Source organism: Hippocampus zosterae, chromosome 15 (genome assembly GCF_025434085.1).
Source record: "Hippocampus zosterae strain Florida chromosome 15, ASM2543408v3, whole genome shotgun sequence".
Classification (NCBI taxonomy): domain Eukaryota; kingdom Metazoa; phylum Chordata; class Actinopteri; order Syngnathiformes; family Syngnathidae; genus Hippocampus; species Hippocampus zosterae.
The window spans coordinates 8,715,239-8,735,123 of record NC_067465.1 but is presented as its reverse complement, the minus strand read 5'-3'; the positions used below and the strand labels follow the sequence as shown (position 1 = coordinate 8,735,123).

The 19,885-nt window shown below is 50.3% G+C and overlaps 4 protein-coding genes across 7 annotated transcripts; 3 read left to right on the top strand and 1 right to left on the bottom strand.

The window, feature by feature from the left end:
- Nucleotides 1-5: 5 nt before the first annotated feature.
- Nucleotides 6-6,055, top strand: afg3l2 (AFG3-like AAA ATPase 2). Of its 2 annotated transcripts, none has more exons than XM_052088847.1 (17): nucleotides 6-160; nucleotides 447-531; nucleotides 602-664; nucleotides 778-908; nucleotides 1,124-1,276; nucleotides 1,512-1,586; nucleotides 2,421-2,542; nucleotides 2,775-3,051; nucleotides 3,122-3,259; nucleotides 3,333-3,486; nucleotides 3,947-4,054; nucleotides 4,122-4,247; nucleotides 4,528-4,638; nucleotides 4,709-4,824; nucleotides 4,899-5,099; nucleotides 5,175-5,369; nucleotides 5,446-6,055. In XM_052088847.1, exons 1-17 carry the CDS (start codon nucleotides 71-73, stop codon nucleotides 5,683-5,685), a joined length of 2,385 nt encoding a protein of 794 aa, XP_051944807.1. In that variant the 5' UTR covers nucleotides 6-70; the 3' UTR covers nucleotides 5,686-6,055. The 2 variants fall into 2 exon arrangements, with proteins under 2 accessions (XP_051944807.1, XP_051944806.1); XM_052088846.1 differs by having other exon boundaries at nucleotides 2,418-2,542.
- Nucleotides 6,056-7,185: 1,130 nt separating this feature from the next.
- puf60a (poly-U binding splicing factor a) lies at nucleotides 7,186-11,354 on the top strand. 2 transcript variants are annotated; one of them, XM_052088851.1, is made up of 11 exons: nucleotides 7,186-7,358; nucleotides 7,673-7,835; nucleotides 7,958-8,053; nucleotides 8,379-8,426; nucleotides 8,521-8,682; nucleotides 8,819-8,911; nucleotides 8,987-9,200; nucleotides 9,273-9,430; nucleotides 9,597-9,681; nucleotides 9,763-9,917; nucleotides 10,525-11,354. In XM_052088851.1, exons 2-11 carry the CDS (start codon nucleotides 7,707-7,709, stop codon nucleotides 10,822-10,824), a joined length of 1,440 nt encoding a protein of 479 aa, XP_051944811.1. In that variant the 5' UTR covers nucleotides 7,186-7,358; nucleotides 7,673-7,706; the 3' UTR covers nucleotides 10,825-11,354. The 2 variants fall into 2 exon arrangements, with proteins under 2 accessions (XP_051944811.1, XP_051944810.1); XM_052088850.1 differs by having other exon boundaries at nucleotides 7,189-7,335.
- Nucleotides 11,355-12,047: 693 nt separating this feature from the next.
- Nucleotides 12,048-16,264, top strand: klhl18 (kelch-like family member 18). 2 transcript variants are annotated; one of them, XM_052087982.1, is made up of 10 exons: nucleotides 12,048-12,235; nucleotides 13,011-13,141; nucleotides 13,238-13,378; nucleotides 13,452-13,650; nucleotides 14,181-14,341; nucleotides 14,433-14,569; nucleotides 14,645-14,867; nucleotides 14,946-15,050; nucleotides 15,289-15,400; nucleotides 15,474-16,264. In XM_052087982.1, exons 1-10 carry the CDS (start codon nucleotides 12,107-12,109, stop codon nucleotides 15,858-15,860), a joined length of 1,725 nt encoding a protein of 574 aa, XP_051943942.1. In that variant the 5' UTR covers nucleotides 12,048-12,106; the 3' UTR covers nucleotides 15,861-16,264. The 2 variants fall into 2 exon arrangements, with proteins under 2 accessions (XP_051943942.1, XP_051943943.1); XM_052087983.1 differs by lacking the exon at nucleotides 14,946-15,050.
- A 348-nt stretch (nucleotides 16,265-16,612) lies between these two features.
- On the bottom strand, nucleotides 16,613-19,853 carry bfsp2 (beaded filament structural protein 2, phakinin). The gene is made up of 7 exons (XM_052087992.1): nucleotides 19,360-19,853; nucleotides 18,000-18,082; nucleotides 17,755-17,911; nucleotides 17,378-17,539; nucleotides 17,192-17,317; nucleotides 16,884-17,119; nucleotides 16,613-16,801 (listed from the first exon to the last, which is right to left on the bottom strand). The coding sequence occupies exons 1-7, from the start codon at nucleotides 19,825-19,827 to the stop codon at nucleotides 16,684-16,686; spliced, it is 1,350 nt and encodes a 449-aa protein (XP_051943952.1). The 5' UTR covers nucleotides 19,828-19,853; the 3' UTR covers nucleotides 16,613-16,683.
- Between the last annotated feature and the right edge of the window lie 32 nt (nucleotides 19,854-19,885).

Sequence of the window (19,885 nt, the reverse complement as noted above, 5' to 3'; positions counted from 1 at the left end):
AATACCCCGTGACATTCTCTCCTGAGAGCTACTTTTTGAAGTCTCTGCCGCCTCCTTGGTCCGCGTGACCATGGCCCATCGCTACCTTCGCTTGTCGGCGAGCTGCCGCAACACGTTGCGACTTCTCTTGGCTCCTTCGCCCGCCACCAACAGGCTACTGGTAGGTTAGGTCCCCCTTCTCATGCTAACTGCTAGCGTAGTGAATGAGCTGACAAATAAGACCGAAATCTTACGAACCACTCCCTTCTCAAACGTCATTAAAACGCAAGCGGGAGTAGGATTCCATGTCACACTGCATGTGACGTCATAATTTTCAAGAGAAGAAAAGTTCAACCTTGTGTCGGGACCATATTGCACTAAGCTGCTCTTCTCCCTTCACACAACTCTGCGTCTTTGCACGTCTTGTTAACAAAATAATGACTGGTCGCCTATTGTTTGTCGGCCAGGTGTCAAGACGGCTTGCGAGTGGGCGGAGTTTGTTGAGTGAGCTCCTGGTGGCCTGTAGGAGTCTGACCTCCAAACCTCCCAAAGGTTCTTCAGCAGTGGCATCATCATCATCCCCCCCAAAAATTTGCACTTACGTGTTTGCTTTTCTCTCCAGGCTTTGAGAAGTATTTTCCCGACAGTGGGAAGAATTCCAAGGACACTCACTCTCCAGACAAAGGTGACCTTGGTCTAATTGTAAAAGCAGACACTGGTTGGGAATCACTGAAGTAATGTAGATGTGAAAAGTAAATATTTCAGCCCTTGTGTCAACTTTCATTTTTGTGTCGACAGACAACAACAAAGCTGATGATACTCCGAAAGAGGTGGGGCCGTCTGGAGGGGGAGGAGCAGGCAGTAGTGGAGGAGGAGGTGGAAAGCGAGGAGGACGAAAGGATTCACATTGGTACAGCCGCCTGCAGAAGGTTAGTGCAGTAGGGCACCACCAGTTGGACACTGGAACTGACAGCATACAAAACATGCAGCGTTTCAGCCAATCAGGTGAAACACGTGTGTTAATTTTCCTGAAAGTTGCAACAGACATCACATAATCCTAAATGCTGATGTCTTTTGCAATCGAGCAAGTGATCAACATCCCATAATATAATAAAGAGAAAGAAAATGAGAACTTTGGTTGCAGGGTGACATTCCATGGGATGAGAAGGAGTTCCGAATGTACTTCTTGAGCGGTGCGGCCTTTTGGACTGTCGTGGCCTATTACTTCCTGTTCAGGGATGGAGGCCGAGAGGTCACATGGAAGGACTTTGTCAACAACTTCCTGTCCAAAGGAGTGGTGAGGGAACGCCGACAAGGACAGCATTGATTATGATGATGATGGCAGTGGTCAGCAACGATGCTGACCATGACGATGATAAAACATTGATAGTGATGACGTTGCTGATGCTAACAATGATGATGATAATGACGACGACGACAATTATGACAATGACGATGCTGATGACGGATGCCGATGACAGTACACTAATGGCATTTGCGCCGCCGTGCGGCTCCTCATCTCTGTGCTGCAGGTCGACAGACTGGAGGTGGTAAACAAGCGCTATGTCAAAGTGGTCTTCTCTCCCGGGAAGATGCCCATGGATGGGGTGAGTCAGCCATCTTTTCGTCTCTGTCGCACCTGGCAAGTGTTTCCATTGGTCCTGAATCAGATATCAAGTCTGAGAAAATGCAGAGGGAGGGAGCCGGTGGATAAGAGTTCCATATGTGAAATTCCAATGTTGCTGTGGGAAAAAAAATGTCAAAGCAAGTTGAATGGTTAACAGTGAGACCAAGATGAACCATTTCAAAACCATTTTACGTCATGTAATGTGCTTGCACAAATCTGCACAACCTCTGGCGGTTTTGTTTTGACCAGTCGCATTTAAGATCATGACAAATGGAAATCATCCCATACAGCCACCATTTAAAGTTCATATGATAATCCCAAATAAAGTTAAACTCTTCTGAATCCTTGACAGCAAATATTAGGAGCTGTCTCAGTGAAATGAGGTGGCCTCATCGCTGAATTGGTAGCTTTTCAGATTTGGATGCGCGATACGCAAAATAACATCTTCATAACTGAACAAACGACCTTGGAAAATGCTGATTTTCAAATATACAGAGGCAACACTTAACAAATGATGCACCGCATTAAAAGGCGTGTCAGTTACGGGTGCTATTTCTGGATTTAACATATACACAAGACGCATTGTGTTATTGGACTCAGTCATGGTAAAACATACACTAGTTCAAACAATACGGGAGCATGCATGCACATTAGCGTATATTTTTTTAAAAGGCACCTGCCTTATTAGGCGCCCCGTCCATTTTGGAGCAAATTAAAAACTATGGTCATCAAAATACGGTCGTTCAAGTCTGAGTCAAGTTTTCCAAATCCCGAGGTGCCTTCTTAAGTAGGACTGTGTTTGTCCCCGCAGCAGTACGTGTGGTTCAACATCGGCAGCGTGGACACGTTTGAGAGGAACCTGGAGAGTGCCCAGTATGAGCTGGGCATCGAGGGTGAGAACCGCGTTCCTGTGGTCTACTCCACCGAGAGCGACGGGTGAGGAACTTTAGCCTTGCTTAGCCGTCTACTTGTCAGAGAGCCCCCATCTGAGTGAAACTAATTAAGGCAGCACAATGTTCATTGTGTGGTGCAATTTACAAGAGTGGCGCACGGGTTGCTGTTCGCGCATCCCTGCTGCAGATACACCCTAAGTTTGATGTGAAGAGTGTTGATATATAGCGCTTTCCGTCGCGTCTTGTTGACGGCGTGTCTTTTTTCGGGACATCAGGACCTTCCTCCTGAGCATGTTACCCACCGCCCTCATCATCGGTTTCCTGCTCTTCATGGTACGGCGAGGCCCGGCAGGGGCGGGCCGGCCCGGGCGCGGCGGCATGGGCGGTTTGTTCAGCGTCGGCGAGACCACCGCCAAGATCCTCAAGGACGAAATTGACGTCAAATTCAAAGACGTGGCCGGCTGTGAGGAAGCCAAGCTGGAGATCATGGAGTTTGTCAACTTTCTGAAGAACCCCAAACAGTACGAGGACCTCGGCGCCAAGATCCCCAAGGTCAGCTCTGGGCGCGGGTGGGGAGGGAATTGGAGGGTGGCACTATTGACGTTGTCCTCGCCGTCGCCAGGGCGCCATCCTGACCGGGCCTCCGGGGACGGGAAAGACGCTCCTGGCCAAGGCCACTGCGGGCGAGGCCAATGTTCCCTTCATCACCGTCAACGGCTCAGAGTTCCTGGAGATGTTCGTGGGCGTGGGACCAGCCCGGGTGAGCGCTCGCTCGTCTCCGCACAGTCGCTCCACATCTGGCCTGCCGCTCGCTGACCACGCTTCCTACGCAGGTCCGAGATCTTTTCGTCATGGCGAGGAAGAACGCGCCCTGCATCCTCTTCATCGACGAGATTGACGCGGTTGGACGCAAGCGGGGACGGGGAAACTTCGGGGGGCAGAGCGAGCAGGAGAATACCCTCAATCAGCTGCTGGTCGAGATGGACGGTCAGACGGCAATGTTATTTGGGCCTTTTCCTATTGTCGCTATTTATGATGGCGCCTTGACATGCGAGTGACCCCACTTCAGTGTTTTGGGGGATTTTCTGCTTTGACTTGGGACCACAAACTTGGGCCAGTCCGCCACACGTGGGAGAAAGGGTATCACTCTTTAGTTAGTGGAGTATGACTTTGTAGCTCACACATGACAGAACTCCTGGTGTGTCTGAGATGTTCGCAAATATAGTGGTGTCGGTCATTTATATTTTTAGGGGTCCTTGTAGTTCCACTGCATTTTCCAATTGGATTGATCGTGTAGCCTGAAGGGTTTTTTTAAGTCTTTGTCAAAACCAGCATCCAAATATTTTCAAAATAAAACATGAGGTAAATGAACCACACAAATAGCTCAGACTGAACTGTGCATCCCCATCCCCCAAAAACTAGCCTGAAGCAAGTCTGTGTGTTGCAGGGTTCAACACGGCAACCAACGTGGTGGTGCTGGCGGGAACCAACCGAGCAGACGTCTTGGACCCGGCGCTACTGAGGCCGGGACGCTTCGACAGACAAATTTACATCGGTATGTGGGAAATGTGCAGGGGTGAAGCGTTGTCGAGCATCGTCGTCAAGCGTCGCTGTCATTTCAGGTCCTCCTGACATCAAAGGACGAGTGTCCATCTTTAAAGTCCACCTTCGGCCTCTCAAGTTGGACTCCGCCACAAATAAAGATGCCTTGGCCCGCAAGATGGCGGCACTCACGCCTGGTTTCTCAGGTAAGGTTAGTATGCACAACTGGAGGGTCAACAGATGTTTTGCCCCCAGAGTGTCGTGGCCAAAATTACAAATTGACAAATAAGAATGAAGGAAAAGACTGCATGCAGGACCACAATTATAAAACAAAGAGGTTGGCGGCTGCTACCAAGCACCCGACTCTTCCAAACGTGAACAGTTGTCTTCAGCCTTATGCGACTGGCCGCCCCAGACACAAACATCTTACTTTGTCACACGACCAAGTTGTAGTCCAAATATCACATGGCAACGTGTCGTCACCAGGTGCCGACATCGCCAACGTTTGCAATGAGGCGGCCCTCATTGCCGCTCGGCATTTGTGCGACGCCATCGATCAGAAGCACTTTGAGCAGGCCATCGAGAGGGTCATCGGAGGTAAGCGCCGGTCAGGCACCCGCCTCATTCAGCCATACGCAGGAACACACCATCGTCCTTCTTCTTTCAGGCCTGGAAAAGAAGACGCAGGTCCTCCAGCCGGAGGAGAAGAAGACGGTGGCCTATCACGAGGCGGGGCACGCCGTTGCTGGGTGGTTCCTGGAGCATGCCGACCCGTTGCTCAAGGTGGGCCCGCCCGCGCATGCCAAACGTCTGGCGGTGGCGTTTTGTGAACTTAGTGTGGTGATTGGTGCATCCAGGTGTCCATCATCCCCCGGGGCCGTGGCCTGGGCTACGCTCAGTACCTCCCGAAGGAGCAGTTCTTGTACACCACCGAGCAGCTGCTGGACCGCATGTGCATGACGCTGGGGGGTCGCGTGTCTGAGGAAATCTTCTTCGGCAGGATCACCACGGGCGCGCAGGACGACCTCCGCAAGGTCACGCAGAGTGCCTATGCGCAGGTCAGAGGTCACGCAGCGAGTTTCGCCCCGAGCGGCCACGCAACTCCTTCACGACAGGCTTTGTGGCTCACGCAGATCGTGCAGTTCGGGATGAACGCCAAGGTGGGCCAGGTGTCCTTTGATCTCCCACGGCAGGGCGAGATGGTTCTGGAGAAGCCGTACAGCGAGGCCACTGCGCGCCTCATTGACACCGAGGTCCGGGGCCTCATTGACGAAGCCTACCGAAGAACTCAGCGCCTGCTGAGTGACAAGAAGGCCGAGGTGGAGAAGGTGAGGCTCTGAGCGCGAGGAATCACTCTTCTGTCGTGCGAATTCTTCTGCACGTTCTGGGCTTGTCTTCCTGAAGGTGGCACTACGGCTGCTGGAGAAGGAGGTTCTGGACAAGAACGATATGGTAGAGCTGCTGGGCAAACGTCCGTTCTCGGAGAAGTCGACGTACGAGGAGCTGGTGGAGGGCACGGGTGGTGAGGACGAGGACACCGCACTGCCCGCCGGCCTCAAGGACTGGAACCGTGAGAGAAAGCACAAGGAGGAGAGCCCGGATGAGCAAGTGGCCCGGCAGATCTCTGGTGGGATGCCCTTCTAAATGAAGTGCTGCTATTTTCTCCATCGCAACCAGTTGTGACCGCTTCAAAGGAAGTGGAGAAGATTTGCCACTCAGGGCTACTCTGAGAAGCCTCTGGAGGACAAGAGGACTTGATTTATTTATGGAGCTCAGTGAGCGCCATGATAAGTGCTGTTTGCTAATGTCCGCAAATCCTGAATTGAATGCTTATTCACTGCTTCCTGCTAAAACCATCTTATACTGGCAACGTGACATGTTTCATAATGCCAATGATCTTCAAGCATTCTGGTCCTTCATGACAACATCTTGACATTAGCAGCCATCAATTGCAGTTCACGAGATGTGAAAAGCAAAGGGGAAATAAGTGGATTATTAAAATGCTTGTTTCCTGTATGGTTGTTAGACACGCGAGCTCCTGCATCACTCAACACACCCAATGTATGGATGTCACTGTGGTCAATTTCACATGTGCATTGAAATATATTTGGGGGGGGGGGGGTTGTGAATCCAGGTTGAAAGACTGCAAGTGTATACACACACATATATACTCTCTCTCTCTCTCTCTCTCTCTCTCTCTCTCTCTCTCTCTCTCTCTCTCTCTCTCTCTCTCTCTCTCTCTCTGTGTGTGTGTATGTAGTATATATATATATATATATACAGTATACTGTATATAAAAGGCGAGGTTCACCCTCAACAGACATCCAAGCACTCGCAGTCACACCCCTAAGGACAGTTTCGAGTGTTTCATTAACTTACCGTGCATGTTTTGGGAATGTGGGAGGGAACTGTAGTGCCTACTCAGGCACGAGGGAGGACATAAACACTTGGGACGCAGGGGCCTGTAATCGAACCCCTGACCTCTGTACTGTGAGTTGGTTGTGCTAACCAGTCGACCACTGAGCAGATACGTACACATTTTTGCAAGGACTAGGTGGAATCCTTCTACCTCCAAAATCCCCACCAGGAGACCAGACAAAAATGTCATCTTTGCCACATGATGAAGTACAGCTTGGCATTGGGTGGACGACGCCATCCCTTGTTTTTGGTGGGGTGACACTTATCCCTTTTTAAGAATTTGACATTATTTTCTTTTAAATATCTAATGTCAATTAAACAGATTTCCACTATTCGCAGGCCGGGCTAGTCCCTAAACCCTGAAAAGAACGGGTCCACTGTATCTTACAGTTGGCATATATGAAATAAGAGCTTTTACCCAGAGTAAAAGGATTTTTTTTTAATGACAATCAAAATGCTGTACAGGTTACAGTCATTCCAGTTTACAGGAATAAGAATGACAATGCACAACGTTGGTAGAATAGTATCAATTAAATAGCACTTACTGTAAACGACTACCCAAAAAATAAAGCAGACAGTAAAAAAAAATAGTTCCCCTTGTACAAAAAGAAATTCGCGCGCTTCATTTTTTAAAATGCCGACACGAATGTCAAATGAGCGTGCTACATTTCGGACGTTTTCTTGCGTTCTTAATTTAAAGAGCAAAGGAAAGCTGATTGAGAAAGCGCGGCCAGCGGAAGTGACGTAGCTGCCCCAAAGCTGCTCAGTCACACGAGTGACACTTGGATGCTTACATTTGGCAAAAATATCAACAGTGGACCAAACCGAACACTCACAGCTAGACACACAGATACAGAACCGGACTGGAGCTCGAGTGTAAGGTGCTAGCCGCGTTTGCGGTAGGAACGTAAAACGCTCTCATTGTGGACATTGTTCCTTCGACGGAAGCATGCTAAGCTAATGCTAACCGAGCCTGTGTTCGTGTGTGTGTCGTGGACGTTGCGTGCCAACCCATCGTCAACATTCATAACATTGTCAGCTCACGAAACTGAAGATACGATCAAATGTTTCTGTCGAGACGATGATTATGACACCTGATGACAAATTTGGACTCCTAGCCTCCCCAAAGTTGTGTCACGTTAGATAAAAGTCAAAATATTCATGCGAAAAAGTTGAAAGTGTTGCTGCAAATCACTTGAATGGCGTCGTCAAGGGTAACGGAGTAAGGCAAGCCAGCGGCCGCTGTGATGCCACTGCGCATGCTTGTCATGGAAAACGGACAAGGCAACACGACCGGCAACACGACCACTACCACAACCACGACGAGGCTTGGCCTGCCGCCGCTCACCTTCGAACAACAGGAGGCGCTGCAGAAGGTAAGGCTAATCAAAGTTGAACAAAGACTCTTAATGATAAATAAAGCACTTCTATTAATTTGCTAATTGACCAAATGCTGATGAATTGTATCTGTAATCTGATTGTCCGTTTTGCTCTGCAGGCCAAAAAGTATGCCATGGAGCAGAGCATCCGGAATGTTCTGGTCAGACAGACTATGGCTCAGCAGCAGCAACAGCAGCAGCTTAGTGGACTGCAGGTACACAAATACGCAATGTCACTTTGACATTACCCACACACCTGCTTGCCAGTCAAGTCAACATCGTCTCCTTGATGACTTCGTTGGTGTTTTTTCACTTGTCAACAAGTTGTTCGTGCAAGTGTTTGCCTTTGCCTCCAAACATAAGATAACTCTTACTGCCAACCTCTGCTGTGCCCGCCCCACCTACCCTCTGATTCATCCAATCACATTAAGTTTGTAACTTGATGTACCACTGCATTAATTTTTCAGCATCGGCCAACAGATGAGTTAGGACACTTGTGTTCATGCTTGTTCTTTGCGTGTGTGTGCGTATATGTGTCAGATGGCCTCTTTGTCGGTGGGTTTCGGAGAACTTTCTCCTCTGCAGTCAGTAAGTCATCTTTTTTTTTTCTTGAGCGTCAATGAAAAGTGCTAACGTCTTCTTTTTGCGACGCGAGCTAATGTGGTGGTGACTTCCTGTCGAGGTGGCGGCTCAACGCCAGCGCGCCTTGGCCATCATGTGCCGCGTCTACGTTGGCTCCATCTACTACGAGCTGGGCGAGGACACCATCAGGCAGGCTTTCATCCCCTTCGGACCCATCAAAAGCATCGACATGTCCTGGGACTCTGTCACCATGAAGCATAAGGTCAGAGATCACATCTAACATGCAGCATAAAGTTCTCATTCTAAATTATCATTCAGTTGTTCATTGGTGCATATAGCATGCGTGTTGTATTCGTCAAAATGTTAAGTTAGCTAAGAAATGGCGTTTGTTTGTTCAGGGTTTTGCCTTTGTGGAATACGAAACGCCAGAAGCGGCTCAGCTGGCTCTGGACCAAATGAACTCTGTCGTCCTGGGAGGGCGAAATATTAAGGTTGGCTCGAGGTCAACGTTTGTCAGCGCTGTAGACCACGACGGTGTCAAACAATGGACTCCACACTTTGAACAGGTGGGCCGGCCCAGTAACATCGGGCAGGCTCAACCCATCATCGAGCAGCTGGCGGAGGAAGCGCGTGCCTTCAACAGGATCTACGTGGCGTCCGTTCATCGCGACCTGTCGGACGGCGACATCCGGAGCGTGTTTGAGGCCTTTGGGAAGATCAAGTCATGCATGTTGGCTCGCGAGCCCACCACAGGACGCCACAAAAGCTACGGCTACATCGGTGAGATGTGACGCCACGCCACGCCATGCAAAGTGACGCGTCCGACACTGACGGCTTTTGGTTTCACTCCAGAGTACGACAAGCCTCAGGCAGCCGTCGACGCAGTGGCCTCCATGAACCTATTTGACCTGGGCGGCCAGTACTTGCGAGTTGGGAAGGCCGTCACGCCGCCCGTGCCACTCATCACTGCCTCGGGAGGCCTGGCTGCAGCTGCCAACTTCACTGCCCAGGTGAGTCCTGATGATGTCATCATGTTAGGGCTGGACCGTTTTGGAAATTATAATAACAATCACCATTATTTTGATATGGATTAAAATGACAAGTGATAAAAATACATTTAAAAAAAATAATTAATTGGCTACAAAATGTGACTGTGTGCCATGGTGCTGCTTTCAGGATCCAGTGGGCGCATCAGTGCTGAGAGCGCTGGCTGGTCTTCCGCAAGGCGTCATGGCGGCTCAGGCTCCGGGAGTCATCACAGGTGGGAACCCTTCAACCTCGCCACCTCTGCATCATGCGCCGCCCACTTCCCTGGCTCCAGAATGTGATACTACTGTTTCAGGCGTGACCCCAGCTCGAGCAGGACTGCCTCAAGTGGCTCTGGTCAATCCCGTCCTGGCCACGCCCCCTGCCCTGAGGATGGATGAAGGGCAGCGCCAGGGAGCGCCCTTGGACGCGAGTAAACCGACTGACGGACACCAAGACATTAACAAGATTGTACGCAATCACAAAATAAAAATATATATATATATTCCAAAGCTCGTCTCATGGACACTTTGGACGCATTTACTGTTGGAATACTTTGAGATACTTGGGATTATTTTTGGGACGATGCGAGGATTATTTGAGACTATGTTTTGGATGACATTGGAGCTGCATGGTTAGATTATGTTATTAGCCTTCTGAAGAGAGAAATTTGTCTCAGAATGGACAAAAAAAAACACATCATGCAAACTTCATCAGTTTGCATCACTGGGATGACTTGGGTGCTATTTTGGGATAGAGATGTAACGATAACAGCAATATTGCATTGTTAAAATCGCCCACAATATTGTGATAATTATCTAATTGTGATGTTCGTATCGTGATTAATATTGCAACATGATGTTTGGTTGTAATTCCGTCCCTTCTTTGGGACTGCATTTGACTTATTTGAAACTATTTTTAAACTACAGAGCCTTATTTTAGGCCAATATTGGCATGACTGAAATCCTACTTTGGGACTAAACTGGGGATTACTTTGATAGTCCTTTGGGAGCGGGTATGGGTTGATACTTGGACTGTTCTGTAATACTTAGGTGCTTTTGCGATTTTGTGCCCTCAGTCGCGTGTGATGGTCCTGAGAAACATGGTTGGCCTGGACGACATTGACGACCACCTGGAGGGTGAGGTGACGGAGGAGTGCGGCAAGTTCGGCCAGGTCAAGCGAGTGGTCATCTACCAGGAACGGCAGGGAGAGGACGCCGATGCCGATGTCATCATTAAGATCTTCGTGGAGTTCAACCACACAGCCGAGATGACCCGAGCGGTCCGGGCTTTAGACCGCCGCTGGTTCGGCGGTCGCAAGGTGTCAGCCGAGGCCTACGAACAAGAGCGCTTTGAGAACAATGACCTGTCGGCGTAGACGCGCGCCGACAACAACCTGTCAGCGTGGACGTAAGCCAAGGGTGCCGTATGAGCGTTGACGCTAGCCAGCGGCATCCCGTCAGCGTAGAGGCTCGCCAATGGCCACCTATTGACGGTAAAAATCGCCAACGGCGACCGATTGCAACAACCCCTTTGAGACCCGTCTGTGTGGACACTGATCAAGTGCTGTCAGCAAAGATGCCTCGAGTACTGCGACGAGCCAGCGTAAGGTCCCGTTTGGGTTTGAGAATCGGAATTGGGACTTGAATGAGCAGCGAAATGGCCACGCGCGGTCAAGCCAATCCTTTTTCAGGCTGTACCTTGACGAGGACGGGAAGTGGACGTGAGGAACGTTGATGATTTCTATCACCTGTCTTGAATGCGCTCACCATTGTGACCTTTCATGGCCATCGCACAGCTGTGCTGCCACGTGACGTCAGCTGACTAATGACAACTGTGTTTGAGCCTCAAAGACTGCCCACAAACATTTTGTAAATGTTTCTCTTGGTTTTATATTAAAACAGAAAATGATCACACTTATGGGGGGCACTTTTCTTGTTCGTTTTTGTTTTTTTTTGCTCATGATGCTGACACGGGAGTGCAATTTTATATGGTGGCACTGACAGAAGAGCTTATGCTGCGATGAGAAACGTGATTGGTGCAGGATCAGCGCCAGTGAGTTTGATGGGGGAGAATGATGGACGGCTGTTTTGACGTTCTTGTGACCTCGTCAAACTTCAACAGTCCTGTTATGATCTAAGTATGCTTAGAGCACGACTAATGCTGCATTTGAGGAAGGTGGGAAATTTTTCTGATCTCTGAGCAGGAATGGAAAGGAAAATGCACTTGAACACAACTTTGAACTGAGAGGTCAGGTTGCGACATAGGAAAAAGAAAGGACCGTGACTTCACTTACCGGCTTCAGTCTGACATCACTTGACAAGTCTTACATTAACTTCAGATAATATACTTTGAATGGTCGATACAAACAGTGATGTTGCTTCTTTTGGGGACTCTCATTACTCCATAAAAGGATCCTATCTGGTAACAGTGTTTTTTTTTTTTTTTTCTTTTCAGGAAAAAAAACGACTTCTCAGTAACAATGGCAACATTGGATGTCTGCCCTCTCGCATCAGCTGGGAGGGGCCATGGCGACTCCATCCGTGACGATGATTGACGTGACAACTTGTTATGCTTTTGGTTTGAAGGGCAAGCGAAAGGTGTTCCGGTGTGCTACGGCGGCTCGGAGGGCTGCAGGCTCGCAGCTAGCGACGCTGACGATGGGAGAGGTGGTTTCCGAGGAGCTCGAAGATTTAGTTCATTTTACAGTGCACGACCTGCCGGGCAGAGGTTATGTCGTCATGGAGGAAATTCGACGGCAGGGGAAACTCTGTGACGTCACGCTCAAGGTACAACCTAAACGATTTCGCACGGCAAGCGTCAAAGTAGTCGCAAGCTAGTTTAGCCTAGCATTTAGTGCTGAGCTCATGCTAACTGGAATTAAAGAGCGGTTTAATTTTGGACGGGGCGCCACCTTATGATTAAATGTTCAACATATGTTATTGTCATCAGGCTAACTGACCTTTGACCCACTGTACAATGAAAGCATTGGATTGTCAGTTGAGTGTTTGACACTGGAGGTTCTACGAGAGTGAATGAACATAATTGGTTGTCAAATTGAGTTGAGGGGCGTCTGCAAAATAATTCTGAAGCACACGCATTGAAAAGTTGCACGTGCATAGTACCTTCAGGAGGAGACTACCTAACTCATCCAAAGTTGTTACAGTCTAATCATTCCCAACCAAATGACTGTGTCAAAATGCTGACTTTCCTTGATTTGGCCACTTTAACTTGTGGTCCTAGATAGTTCCCTAAAGTGTCCACTCAACATGACCGAATTATTGCACACGCAGTTTAAAACATTTATATACATAAAGTGTTGTGCCACCCCTATCAACAAGTACAGCAAGTTCCATTAAAATCACAATATGCTCGGTTAAAATTTTGTATTGACCCAAATGTAATACAAGTGACCATATTTTTTTTTCCATTTGGTAAAGGTTCTTTCTTTCAGTTGGGTTCTGATTATTCATTTGGTGGTACTTATTTACAAGCACTGAACCAATGAATGCAAGTGATGTCAACGAGATGGACTTTCTTACGGTGGATGAATGTATTCTACAGGCGGGGGAGCACAAATTCAGCGCCCACCGCATCGTGTTGGCGGCCTCCATCCCTTACTTTCACGCCATGTTCACCAATGACATGGTGGAGTGTAAACAAGATGAGATACTCATGCAAGGAATGGACCCCAGGTACAGCGAACTGATCTGACACGGCTTGACAGTGCACCAAACAACGCAAGACTGCTTTCAACAAGTTTGTCTTTGTGTGTGTGTGTGCGCATTCAGTGCTCTGGAAGCGCTGATCAACTTCGCATACAGCGGCCACGTGGCCATCGACCAGCAGAACGTTCAGGCCCTCCTGATCGGCTCCAGCTTCCTGCAGCTGCAGAACGTCAAAGACGCTTGCTGCTCCTTCCTGCGGGACAGGTAATGTCACCTCACCTTTGGCACATTCACATGTTCCTCTACATTGATGAGTGGGCGGCCACTTGTTTGTTAGGTTGCATCCGAAGAACTGTTTGGGGGTGCGTCAGTTTGCCGAGACCATGATGTGCGCTACCCTTTACGACTCGGCCAACAATTTCCTGCACCGGCACTTTGTGGACGTGTCCCTGTCGGAGGAATTCCTCACCTTGAGGACCGACGAGCTGCTGGAGCTCGTCGCCTGCGATGAACTCAATGTGAAAACTGAGGAGCAGGTCAGACATTCCTTTTGCCTCTTTTACACATCCTGTTGAGAAATGTCCAAGGGGTCCTGTCTTTGCACGTTCGCCTCTTTCTGTTCTTAAAGGAGAAGTCAACCCAACAATTTTTTTTTTTTTGCAATAATACGTCGTATGTCTCTCTCTTTCAAATTTACCCTTCATATAAATAAATATATCTTATAGTTTAAAATAATGGAAAAAAGCAAAAATCTACTTACCTTTCAAACAAACAAAACACGCGACTGTATGTTCATCGTTGCAGGATGCAGAATTGAAAGCTGTTATGTCAATAACCTTCTCGGAAATGCACTCGCACGAACAGTTAGCGTGTAAACAAAAGGTTTGATTCATTACGGGAGTCTCTAAATCAGGCAACGGCTCAAGGGGGGGTTCCCCAGCTGTGAGTGAGTTCATGCGTTGCAGGTTTCCTGTCTTTGAACATAGCCTGCTGTGTATAGATATCTGTTCTCTGTGAAGGTGTTTCATTGAAGGCATGTCCACCCTTGTGCCTCTTCTCCCGGCAGGTGTTTGAGGCGGCGCTGTCTTGGGTCCATCACGATCGTGTCAACCGGGAATCTTTGCTGCCGGAGCTGCTCTCCAAGATCCGATTGCCGCTTTGTCGTCCTCAGTTCCTGACGGAGCGAGTCCAGCAGGAAGAACTTGTGCGCTGCTGCCATAAATGCAGGTCCGACCTGTTTTCTTGCTTGGCACGAACGAGTGTGAGGTCGGGTTCCACTCGTTATCATTCGCTGGCCTTCCTTCCTTTGGCCCCCTAGAGACCTCCTGGATGAGGCCAAAGACTTCCACCTGATGTTGGAGCGTCGCCCTCACCTTCCCGCCTTCAAGACGCGTCAGAGGTGCTGCACGTCCATCATGGCGCTCATCTATGCCGTGGGAGGACTCAACAGCTCCGGTGTGAGGGGGCGGGTCTTGGACGGCCGGAACGCCGTCCGATTGGTCCTCGGACTAACCCGACTTTCTCCCGCAGGTGACTCCTTGAACGTGGTGGAAGTGTTTGATCCTATGGGGAACTTCTGGGAACGCTGCCAACCAATGAGGACCGCCCGCAGCAGGGTGGGCGTGGCCGTGGTTAACGGACTACTCTATGCCATCGGAGGCTATGACGGCCAATCGCGACTCAGCACCGTTGAGGTCTACAACCCCGAGACGGACGCTTGGACCGGAGTGTCCAGCATGAACAGCCAACGCAGGTCGGCACACTGTTCGGAACTCTGATCAGCGCTCGCTGATTGGCGCCTTTACGTGACCGTTCTTGTGGCATTCCTCAGCGCCATGGGAACAGTTGTGATTGACGGCTGCATCTACGTGTGCGGCGGCTATGACGGAAAATCTTCTCTTAACTCTGTTGAATGCTACTCACCGCACACTGACAGGTAACAAGCTCCCAACTCGCACTGACTTATAGCTTAAAGCAATGGTTCTCAACCACTGGTCCACGGCCCTGTACTGGTCCGCAGACCACTAGGTACCTGGTCCCACAGAGACAGACGCAAATAAAATAAATAAAATTGGTGGGGTGGCATATACATCAGCAGGTTTCTCCACCACCACAATGTGGTTGTCATTAGTCACCCTTGTAGGTGGTTTGTGGTAACTTCCCGTGTGTTCTAGGTGGTCTGTGGTGACGGAGATGAGCGCCAGTCGCAGCGCCGCCGGTGTCACGGTCTTTGATGGACGCATCTTTGTGTCCGGAGGACATGACGGCCTACAGATCTTCAACACGGTCAGTCACATCTTCGTCATCCTTATCGTCTTTGTTATCGTCAGTTATGTGTCCATGTGCACGCATCCTTTAGGTGGAATATTACAACCATCACACGAACCGCTGGCACGCGTCATCGCCAATGTCAAACAAGCGTTGCCGTCACGGGGCGGCGTCACTGGGTAGCCACCTGTACGCCGTGGGGGGCTACGATGGTTCCGGGTTCCTGAGTGGCGCCGAGGTCTTCAGCTCGGCTTCAGGGCAGTGGAGCCACTTGGTGGCCATGAACACGCGGCGCAGCAGAGTGTCCCTGGTGGCGGCGTCGGGCCGCCTGTATGCCGTGGGCGGATATGACGGACAGACCAACCTGGGATCTGTGGAGATGTTCAACCCCGACACGGGTCGATGGACCTTCATGGCCCCCATGGCCTGCCACGAGGGCGGTGTCGGCGTAGGTTGCGTCCCCCTGCAGCCCGCCTAAACGGGCTCGTTGCACCCCGTCGCAGCCGGCGGGTCAGCTGTCGGGTGAGGGGGCCAAGTGAGCCCCGGCGAGGCCGAGCAGTGTAGTCGCACGGGCGACCGTAGCTTTAGCTGCTGGGGCTAACGGTTAGCATTGTGCCCGTGGCCGTTCCGACCGGCGGCAGGCGCTCTGATCCCGTGATCAGGGTCACGCGCTCGCCGCTTCCTGTCGGCCGGGACAGGAAGTGGCACATCTGCTTCAATATAAAAGCACCCATCTTTGGTGCGATCCAGCAAGGCTTTTATTTTGGAAACAACAGGAATTTGACCTGTGTCCTCATAAGTCCCAATTTAAACAATGTGCAAAGAATGTGATCGTGGAGCAAAGTTGTTGAAAGTGAAAAATAAATGAAGTTGCTTCACGGATGTGGTGTCGTCACTGTCACAAAATAAAAACTAATGAGCAACAATGGTGACATGATGTTCTCGTTAGCATTAGTTTTACAGAAAGTGCTTTGTATGTAAAATGTGCTCATCTTTGAAAAGTGCTTAATTGTAATATTTGTTCAATTAGGAAAGATCCAGCAGCTGATGATGACGTCAGTGATCCAGTGACCCAGCAGTGCCGCAAAACTCATTTCACTCTTGATTCAAGTAAATACAAATCCTGGTATAGTAGTATAGTGTATTAGGACTTGTTGTGGACTTCAGTGTTTCACACGGTAAAAAAAATCCATAATTAGTGATGAGGAAAATTGGCAACACAACCTTGGATGAAAACCAAAAGACTTTTATTGCCTCATTGACCAGCAGGAAGTAGAATTCTGAATATCTCAGCTTCATCTTTAATGCCCGGTAGGCTTACTGGGATCCGCAGACTCCTTGGGTGTACACTGCGTTGGGGGTCTTTGATCTGCCGGAGTCCCGGAAAGTCCGTCGTGATCCCTTTGTGGACTGGGACACCTAGATGCACATTTAGATCAGTCAAACCTCCTGACGGATCGTTATTCTTTGTAGTTTACTGAGGTGAGCCGTGGCCACTCACTCTGCAGGCTGGAAACGTCGCTCCTCTCCGTCCAAAATCCCATGGTACAGACGGATCTCCTGCTCCAGGCGCTGCTTGTTACTGAGGAGACTGTCGTAATCTCTGCGCTGTTGCTCCATCTCGCCACGCACGTCCGCCAGTTCTGCCTCCAGCTTGGACACCACCGAACCAAGATTCTGGAGCTCCATGTCGTGCCAGTGCCGTGCATCGCCCAGCGAGTTCTCCAGACCGCGTTTCTGCAAGAGGACCCGCTTAAACATGAGCGGTGAGCTACAGCCGGCCGAAGGGCTCGCCGTCACAGATCTCACCAGAGCTCGGATGGATTCGGTCTCAGCCTGGAGGCTTTGGATCTTGCAGCCCGCGTCGAAGCACTGGACTTTCAGGGCCTCCAACTGTTCTTCTTCTGGACTCAGCTGACTTTTGCACTTGGCATCCTGCGGGAGGAACATGCATTAAGTACTATCCGTGCAATACTTAGCATTCCATCTGCTCACCTTGCATTCCTGGTAGCTGTCCGTCTCAGCTCGGTTCTTCTCCGTCACTTTCTCCCAGTGGTTCCGGATGTAGGCCAGGATCTGGTCCAGGCTAGTTTCAATGGGAGCGTCCGGTTGATCCAATTCCCGTCCGGACATTTGACTGTAGAGAAGGCGCACGTCCTGTGGGGCGAGGACAGCGTGACGAATTAGGGACGGCATCCGGAACCAGGATGTTGGTGATGCCCGTGGAAATAGTTGGGATGCAGTTGGAGCTATTCAGTCTGACGTTGGGAATGTTGACCATTCTCAGCCACTCGCCCGTATTTTGTCAAGAGAGTCAGGAAAGTTGCCGCTGCATTTGAGAATCTTGCAGAATGTTCCAAACGATGTCTGACCTGCTCGTGCTGTCGCTCCAATTGTTGGAGTTCGGCCCTCATGGCGTCCATCTGCTCCTCCAGCTCCGCCCGAGTCAGGCCAGCGTCCTCCAAGACTTTATAGAGCGACGCCATCTCATCCTCCGCCGCCTTCCGGAACGGTCGCTCGCTCTCAAACCTGCGACGGAAGCGCACGCGTGACTATGAGTCACCCCGTTGACTCCGCCCACTTGCGCCACACTCGGTGGCCGCGGACAACCTCTGACCTTTCTTTAAAGTCCTCGGCGTTGGCCTGCACATTTTCTGTCTGCAGCGTCAGTCGAGCGTTGTCCAAAATGGCCTCGCTGACCTGAACACAAGCGTCGCCATGGAGATGCTACTGTCAATCACTCATGAGAAGGCCGATAACAATCCTGATCATCGAAAACGGCGTACCTTCAAACAGTCAGTGAATTGTTATATATGATGTTACTTCAAATAACTGTGTTAATGTAAAGCATAAATTATTCATTCATTCATTCATCTTCCGTACCGCTTGATCCTCACTAGGGTCGCGGGGGGTGCTGGAGCCTATCCCAGGTGTCTCCGGGCAGTAGGCGGGGGACACCCTGAATCGGTTGCCAATCGCAGGGCACACATAGACGAACAACCATTCGCACTCACACTCACACCTAGGGACAATTTAGAGTGTTCAATCAGCCTGCCATGCATGTTTTTGGAATGTGGGTGGAAACCGGAGCACCCGGAGAAAACCCACGCAGGCCCGGGGAGAACATGCAAACTCCACACAGGGAGGCCGGAGCTGGAATCGAACCCGGTACCTCTGCACTGTGAAGCCGACGTGCTAACCAGTGGACTACCGGGCCGCCCAAGCATAAATTAAGACATCAATATATCTTTACAATCTTATAAATTATGTTTTGCCATTTATGGTTTGTCTCCGCGGGGAACGCCGTTGTCGAGTGATGTCACGTTGAAGTCAATCGGTGAAGTCGAGGTCCTCCAAGTTCAAAGGGCCGTGACGGTCTTCCTGGCCACCCAACTAGTGAACTTTTCCTCATCGTAAAAAGGCGACTTCCCATTTTCTTAGAATGCAGCATAACAATGACATAGCAGGATCCTTGCACCTACTTGTAGCAGAGTTTGTCAGTAACGTTGGCAACAAAAGATGGCTGCCCTCTGACTTCAGCCGTGAGTATCGTTCCAATTTTAGTATATGCAAAGTGAAACATCCACACACGCTAGGGCTCCGGAAATAAAATGAAAATCCCCAAGAATGTTGATGATTGTCTTCCAGGGAAAACCCCCCCAAATTTTTACAAATGTGTGATGGTGAAAAAAAGACAAAATTAATCAGTCTGCTTTCATGGCGGACGACAGAAATTGGAGAATATTTCCTGTCGAAAGGCTGAAAGTGTAAGAGTTTGGAATTTTGAAGTAGAACTTTTCATTGCTTTTAAAAGTAGTTGTCGTCTTGCTGGACATTACATCAAGTGTACCTTGTCTGAGCTTTGGAAAATGCGATTTTATTTGGGGGCCCTATGCTGGACTATCTGTCCCTGTCCATCCCCCGAAGGACCCCACCACCCCAGCCACAGTCCTCGGGCTACCGGCCGCCCCTCTCACCTGCCTGTAGACATCCTCCCACTGGCCCCTGAGCGGCCCCCAGGCTCCGGCACAAGATGCCTTGCGGTCCAGACTCAAACGGATTTGCTCCTCCAGCTGCTGGTTCAGTTGTTCCAGCGCTTGGACTTTGTCTCGGTACTCCATCAAGCAGCTATTGAGGCCACTCCCACTGCCCGCCCCGGCCCCCGCCACGCCCTGACCCGCCCGCTCGCTCGCCCGGGGCAACAGGGGTGTTGCACTACTCCTGGTGCCCTGCAGGAAGATGCTGCTGATGCCCAAAGCTCTGCGAGAAACGCGCGTCCCCAGGTTGGATGCGACGCCCATCAGGGGCGCCGTGCCTACGAAGACACCCCGGGAGGTGGCCCCACCCGGGGCCACCCGGACACATGCGGCGCTCGGGCGCTCGGACGAGGACGACGAGGACGCAGACTGGCCCAAAAACGAGGAGCGGCGTCGAGGCAGAGGCATGACGGACTAAACCTCAGAGGGACCCGCGTGGCCACATTTATGGGAGGACCGGATTCTG